The 7,952-nt window shown below is 40.9% G+C and overlaps 1 protein-coding gene across 1 annotated transcript; it reads left to right on the forward strand.

The window, feature by feature from the left end:
• The first annotated feature begins 4,868 nt into the window (after positions 1-4,868).
• Positions 4,869-7,408, forward strand: GSPT2 (G1 to S phase transition 2). Its single transcript, XM_061136357.1, has 2 exons — positions 4,869-4,970; positions 5,079-7,408. The coding sequence occupies exon 2, from the start codon at positions 5,090-5,092 to the stop codon at positions 6,986-6,988; it is 1,899 nt and encodes a 632-aa protein (XP_060992340.1). The 5' UTR covers positions 4,869-4,970; positions 5,079-5,089; the 3' UTR covers positions 6,989-7,408.
• Positions 7,409-7,952: the final 544 nt, after the last annotated feature.

Raw genomic sequence — 7,952 nt, forward strand, 5'->3', positions numbered from 1 at the left:
TGGTTAAGGATATCAAACAAAGAAAATAGTTTAAAATGTCAGGCCTTGAATTTGAACCCATTTTTTGGTACTTGTACTAGTCAATGTCTGGTTGCTGTCAGCAGAAAGCATTCTATGTTAATTAGCACAGGGATTAATTTCAGGAGTTAGGAGCATATAAACACTGTCTTTCTAGGGCCTGGAGATACAGGTCTATTCATGGCCTCTCAGAATGATTATTATAGTCATTCAGCAAAGTTGGTCCCCAAGGGCAGATGCCACAGTTGAGTGGGGAATCAGGATGTTTCCAGCATATCTGTTGGCTTTAGGCATAGGGTGTCTTAATTGCTTTCCTAGAAGCAGGAAATTCCACCAGAATTGTTAGCTCTTAATTGCTTTCTTGGAAGCAGGAAATTCCACCAGAATTGTTAGCTCTGCAGCTACATTCACAACTCCAGCATGCCCATCTTAACATCTCTCTACCTCTCTCACTAAAATGCCTCTAAAATAAATTTGATCAGTGTGCATCAGATTGACAGAAGGTAAAATGCATCTGGAATCCTACTAAGTTAAAAACTCTAGGAAATGGAAAACTAAGCTGCTGCCCGGTCTCTTCAGTATAGAGAGGGATATTTTTGAACGGAGCTTGAAGAACCAATACTGAGAAAACCAATATAAGGCATCCAACACAGTGTTCTTAACCCTGTGCTCTCTAGTCCCTTGATATATTTCTCTTCTTCTCCTTCCAGTCCATTTGGCACTACTATTCATAAAACCTGGGTGAAACTTAAAACTCTGTTTGTGCTCTAGGCTGCCTAATGAATTTAGATGTACGCTGGAGAAAAAGAGGAATCTCAAAGCCTGAGCACATTATGTTTTCCAGTATAAAGTACTTTTGTTTAAATGGAATTCTTGAGAAAATAATTTTACATTCTCAAATCAGCCACCTCCCCCCAAAAGTCTATCCTAAATCTTCTCCCATTCCTCATTTTTCTTATTTTATTCTTCCTTAACAGTCTCCACAGGGTTACTTCCTACTTCAGGAAGAAAACATGTCCTCATAAAAGAACTTCACTGTATTATCCTTTCTCTCAAAAATTCACCAATATTTCCATTCTCTCCAGATAATCTAAGATATTTCCATCTTTTCTCATTTTGTGATTTAAACCTACCTAATCTCCTGATTCATTTTTAAGTATATAATAGATATTACAAGCCAGTATGGCCTTAGAATTGTACTGTCTGTGCTTGAACACAAAGCCCACTACTTACTAAGTTATATGATCTTGGATAATTCACTCAGCTTCTCTAAACATCCATTTCTTCTCTGTAAAATATAGTGATAAGATTACCTTATTCACAGAATGATAGGGAAAATGAAATAAGAAAATTCATAGAAAGTAATTGAAATACAACCTGCACCCAGGAAACACTCAACAAAAGTGAGTCATTATCACATAAATGTAGTTCAACCATAATGTACTGGCAGAGAATGCGAAGAGCTTATGGAAAAAAACAAATCTGTTTTCTCTAATCATATTGGTGATGGCAGTACTAAGAATTCTAATACATGCGTAGGTGGGGTAAATTAAGTGAATAAGTATTTTATTTTCTAATTTTATCATCCCCTTTTATCATTGAGAACCAGTATTTCTGGTTTGGCAGAAATATATAAAATTGGTCTGGTACATTTTGTCTTACCAGATAATAAAAAAACCATGAAGGACTACTAGCATAGTCTCAAAACCACTCAGAATTCAACTTCAAGAGGCTTCCACTGGTTGATGAAGGGCCATCTTAAATTCAGTAAGTGTAGTAAGAAAAATTGTTTAAAACATCAAATATATGTAAATCCAGTAATTCAAAGTTATTCTTTTGTAATATCCTTGTCATCTGTGAAGGATTGTAGGCAACAAAATTATCATTTTGAAAACACTCAAAGAAAAATAATCAGGCACTTCCCCGACTCTCTTTTACAGTTTGTACCTGAAAATAACAAAACTGTCAATAAAAGGAAATTGTTTTAAATGTGCATCCCAATTAATAAAGGAGGAATGATAGAAGTACAACATCACAATTTTGCAAACCCTACTGATGTAATGTCTCTACACAATCATCATTAACTTTTGCTAACTGTAAAAGGAGTCACAACTTGACATTATGTGCCTCTTTATGGAAATACTAAAAATTCCCCTTCAAGTATTCTTGCTTAAAAATTACACCTATATCTGGTTCACAGATTCAATTATTGATATACAAGAAATACACAGAAAAAAAGGATATTCTAAACTATACCATAGGGATACAATCAGTAAAGTCAAGAATGTAGAAAACTCTACAAGTCACATGATCTACCTTCTCGAATGAATAAATGATGTGAAAAAATAGAGGGTAGATTGGGAACCTGTAGATCGAGAGACTTAAAAAAAGTATCCAAAAAGCTAGGCAAAATTGAACTGCAGTGTTTGAGTATACATTTGTGTGATAAAACTATATGGAAAATCATGAAGGTGATTACTATAAATGTCAGGATAGTGGTTACATTTAAGGGTGGAAGGAGTGGGTTGTGATTGGACAGGGTAGAGAGAGGCCTTCTGGATTGACTGGCAAAGTTCTAATTGCTGATTTGAGTGGTGGTTACAAGTGTGTTTTTCTTCTAAGTCAATAAGTTATAATTTTTGTGTTATGCAATTTTCTGTATTTGTGCTCTATTTTGCAATAAAAATTAAGTTGAAAATGATTAATTAGGCAGTGACCAGATATTTCCTACACTTTCTTTAAAAAAATAAAAAGCCTTTAATGAGACTTCTCCCATTTACTAATGAACTCTTTCAAAGTTCTAGGCAGATCCACCAGAGACAATTGCCCCATCACACAAATCTAGGGTTTGGTCCAAGGTTAGTCTCCATGTATATTCCTGGTCAGTGTTTCTCTCTCTGGTATATCTGCCTTCTCCTGAACCCCAAGGATGATGGTTTGTGAAGACATCCAGTCATTTCTCATTTCTCCTTTAAGGTTCTAAAAGTGACTCATCCTTTGTTCTCTAACAGAGATAATACTAAGTAGCAGTTATGCTAATATTCTCATGATTAATACAAATGACCGAGGTAAAGGAAACGTCCCTGGTCTGTCCTGCTTCCTTGCTATTGCTAACTTTATGTGAACACAATTCCCTAAACCTTGACAAGTTCTCCCAGAGACAATTTACTAAGTCTATTCGAGGTTCACAGAATGCCCAAGAGAGTCTTCAGCACATGGCTTCCGCACATTCACCCTTTCATTTCTTCCTATTCATTGTGAATAGGTGTGCACATTCTCTTTGCTGCTGCTGCTAAGTCGCTTCAGTCGTGTCCGACTCTGTGCGACCCCATAGACTCCACCAGGCTCCACCGTCCCTGGGATTCTCCAGGCAAGAATACTGGAGTGGGTTGCCATTTCCTTCTCCAAGGCATGAAAGTGAAAAGTGAAAGTGAAGTCGCTCAGTCATGTCCGACTCTTTGCGACCCCATGGACTGCAGCCTACCAGGCTCCTCCGTTCATGGGATTTTCCAGGCAAGAGTACATTCTCTTTAAGTGATAGCAAATAATTAAGTCTTTTTACCTGAGGCAAAAAGAATGAAAGGGTTTGACATCTAATGGCTTAGGAATAGCACAGAACTAGTAAAATAGTGGCAACCAGGCTGAAACCACCAAGCATGCAAGTGTGTTAGACATAGGACATTTTTTTCTACCCTTGAAATGTTGAGAACAAAATTTTTGTTTTAAATCTGCTTCTAATTTTTATATTCTGGCTTGTTGTTGGATTTATTTAATATGACTTTATCTCATACTAACAAATTACATTTTCCCATGACCTTTTTTTCTATTTCAGTTTGACCTAAATTAAGATAATTTACAAACCAGCTCTTCTAGGCTTTGGCACAAGTGTTACAAACGCTACGAGTGAGATTCTATTGCTTAGGGTCTTATGAATTTTGTCCATTTCAGAGGTCTTAATTGGCTTAATTATGCTGATACCCACAACACCTGTAAGGTTCCAATATGACACTGATTCTTTCTTAAGATCAAACCCATTATCAGCATTAAGAAGGTTCTAGGTCCCCAGAATTAGAGGGAAGCCTAATGCTGGGCACCTCAGCTGTACTCCAGGGAGGTTAGTGAGGCAGGTACACCAGAATACAGTTGATGAAAAGAATACAAGAGATCTGAGTCCCCTACCTGTCTATCTGACCCACCACCACATCACAGGCTAGCCATTGTCCAGGCACCTGCACAAATGCTATAGGTTGTGCAGCTAGACTGGGACACGGGTCTCATTGGGAACTTCTTCCAAGCAGACACAGCCCAAGTGTTTTGCATGAAAAGAGGTTATAAGCCCATCTTTACACCATGAAAGCCATCAGCCAAAGTTACAGGCTTATTTATTGGGGGGGGGGGGGGGGGCGGGGGCCAGGCAGCGCACTGGAAAGGGTTTCAAATTAATGTCTGATCTGAAGTCGCATTTCCAAGGTTCATCTTCATCTTCCTGTATTTCAAGAGCACCTCCCTAATCACTAATTTCTTCTTTCAGTTGCTGGGTAAACCTTTAACCCCTATCCTACCTCCATTTGTTCAATAGGAATGTTCATTTTCACTAGAATCTGAGTAGAATTGGAAATCAGGTGTGCCTGTCTAGGTTTAATCATTACATCGTGGTCAAATCGCTCTCCCGGAGCGCGTATACAAAAATGAATGGAAATTTTCATTAAAAAAAAAAAGCCTTTTGGACCTCAGCCAGGACTAAGGATGCGGGAGGCCGAGCATACGGATGGCAGCTAGGGGTCAATCCCCGCCCGGCACCGGGTCGGCAGTGGAAGAGTCGGAAGTGGTCGGGGTTTGGGGGAGGAGATCCGCTCACACACAACAGGAGAGGCTGCGCCGCCATATCTGCTGCCGCCGCCGCAGTTGCGAATGCAGTGTCGGGACCCGGCTGCCTCCACGCCGCCGCTAAGGTTCGTGTCGCTTCCCCATCCCGACTCCCCACTCTTGCCGCCTCACCCCCGGCGGCACTGCCAGCTCTTTCTGGCCCATTAAACCCGTTCCCTCCCCGCATCTATCAGGGCTGAAGACGATGGATTTGGGCAGCAGCAGCAGCAGCGACTCGGCTCCCGACTGCTGGGACCAGGTGGACATGGAAGCACCGGGTTTGGCCCCGAGCGGGGACCGAGCCTCCTCGGCGTTGGCGGCGGCCGCCGCGGAGGCCCAGCATGAGCCCCTCAGCTCGGCCTTCAGCCGTCAGCTCAACATCAACGCCAAACCCTTCGTGCCTAACGTCCATGCCGCGGAGTTCGTGCCGGCCTTCCTGCGGGGCCCGAGCCAGCCGCAGACCCCCCCGAACGACGCCCCCGGCTTCTATGAAACCTGTACAGGCGCGGGCGACCCTCAAGGTAAAAGGCTGGGACGGGGGGCACCTGTGGAACATTCCAAAGAGGAACAGTTATTGTGGCGTGAAGGTTCCAATTCAGCCGTTACCATGGAACTTTCAGAACCTGTTGTAGAAAATGGAGAGGTGGAGATGGTTTTAGAAGAGTCATGGGAGCACAATAAAGAAGTAAGTGAAGCCGAGCCAGGGGGTAGTTCCTTGGGAGATTCGGGGCCCCCAGAAGAAAGTGGCCAGGAAATGATGGAGAAAGAGGAAATCAGAAAATCGAAATCTGTGGTCGTACCCTCAGGTGCTCCTAAAAAAGAACACGTAAATGTGGTATTCATTGGGCATGTCGATGCCGGGAAGTCAACCATTGGAGGACAGATCATGTTTTTGACAGGAATGGTTGACAAAAGAACACTTGAGAAATATGAAAGAGAAGCTAAAGAAAAAAACAGAGAAACTTGGTATTTGTCCTGGGCCTTAGATACAAACCAGGAAGAACGAGACAAGGGTAAAACAGTAGAAGTGGGTCGTGCCTATTTTGAGACTGAAAAGAAACATTTTACAATTTTAGATGCCCCTGGCCATAAGAGTTTTGTCCCAAATATGATTGGTGGTGCTTCTCAAGCTGATTTGGCTGTACTGGTGATCTCTGCCAGGAAAGGAGAGTTTGAGACTGGATTTGAAAAAGGTGGACAGACAAGAGAACATGCAATGTTGGCAAAAACGGCAGGGGTGAAATACTTGATAGTGCTTATTAATAAGATGGATGATCCCACAGTAAATTGGAGCATTGAGAGATATGAAGAATGTAAAGAAAAGCTAGTGCCCTTTTTGAAAAAAGTTGGCTTTAGTCCCAAAAAGGACATTCACTTTATGCCCTGCTCAGGGCTGACCGGGGCAAATATTAAAGAGCAATCAGATTTCTGCCCTTGGTACACTGGATTACCATTCATTCCATATCTGGATAATATGCCAAACTTCAACAGATCCATTGATGGACCAATTAGACTGCCAATTGTGGATAAGTACAAGGATATGGGCACTGTGGTCCTGGGAAAGCTGGAATCAGGATCCATTTTTAAAGGCCAGCAGCTTGTGATGATGCCAAACAAGCACAATGTGGAAGTTCTTGGAATACTTTCTGATGATGCTGAAACTGATTATGTAGCCCCGGGTGAAAACCTTAAAATCAGACTGAAGGGAATTGAAGAAGAAGAGATTCTTCCAGGATTCATACTCTGTGATCCTACTAATCTTTGCCATTCTGGACGCACATTTGATGTTCAGATAGTGATTATTGAGCACAAGTCCATCATCTGTCCAGGTTATAATGCAGTGCTGCACATTCATACTTGTATTGAGGAAGTTGAGATAACAGCCTTAATCTCCTTGGTAGATAAAAAATCAGGAGAAAAGAGTAAGACACGGCCCCGCTTCGTGAAGCAAGATCAAGTGTGCATTGCCCGTTTAAGGACAGCAGGAACTATCTGCCTTGAGACATTCAAAGATTTTCCTCAGATGGGTCGTTTTACTTTAAGAGATGAGGGTAAGACCATTGCAATTGGCAAAGTTCTGAAACTAGTCCCAGAGAAGGACTAAGCAGTTTTCTTGATGCCCCTATACAATACTGTGAGAATTGACTATGATAAAGTTCACCATCTTCTCTTATTTACTACACATTGACAAACTTTTCTCATATTTTGCAAAGAAAAATTTCACAGCAAAAATCCATGTTTTGTCAGCTCTCATGTTGAGATCTCAGTTATGTCACTGTTGAATTTACCCACAAGTTTCCTCCTCCTATTCCATTCTGCTTCCTTGAACAGAATCAGTAAAATCTTTGTAACTGATGTGGATGTAATTGTCTATAACAATGAAAAATTAATATATTTTTAATTTTTCATTTTCCTTTAGGATAGACAAACCTTGTTCCAATCAGACCAATCAGAGTATGTCAGTGTGTGTGTACATGTTAAAGACAACTAACATGTGAATAAAATATTCCATTTGAAACTCTTATTGGTATTTGAAGTGCTTTTGAATATTTTTTAAGTTTGTCTGTAATACTTCTCAGTTAGCTTTTTCACTTTCTCAAATAACTGAATACATCTTATTACCTGGGTTTTTAAAAACTGTCCTGCATTCACTGCTTTAAATGAAGAATTTACAAATAATGCACAGGTTTGTGTTAAAGGAAAGGTTTTAATTTTGATGAAAAAAAATTTAGAGCTCTTCCCAATGAACTTTGTTTTCTGTATTCAAGTCCAGTCAATAAAGGAGCTCTTCTGCTTCCCTACTTGGTATTTGGAAAAAAAAAAAAAAGCTCATGCCATCTACCAAGTCCCCAAATGTTGAACATGGCCAGATTACAAATATACCTGGGGATTTAGATAGTATGTTGACTAGACTGTTATCTGTACTCCTTGGGCTTTATTGGTGGCTCAGACAGTAAAGAATCCGCCTGCAATGTGGGAGACCTGGGTTTGGTCCCTGGGTTGGGAAGATCCCCTGGAGGAGGGCATGGCAACCCACTCGGGTATTCTTGCCTGGAGAATCCCCAAGG

The sequence above is a fragment of the Dama dama genome, chromosome X (genome assembly GCF_033118175.1).
Source record: "Dama dama isolate Ldn47 chromosome X, ASM3311817v1, whole genome shotgun sequence".
Taxonomy (NCBI): Eukaryota; Metazoa; Chordata; class Mammalia; order Artiodactyla; family Cervidae; genus Dama; species Dama dama.

Coding starts and splice junctions, on each gene's coding strand:
- GSPT2 (XM_061136357.1), top strand. CDS start 5,090: ATGGATTTGGGCAGCAGCAGCAGCAGCGACTCGGCTCCCGACTGCTGG.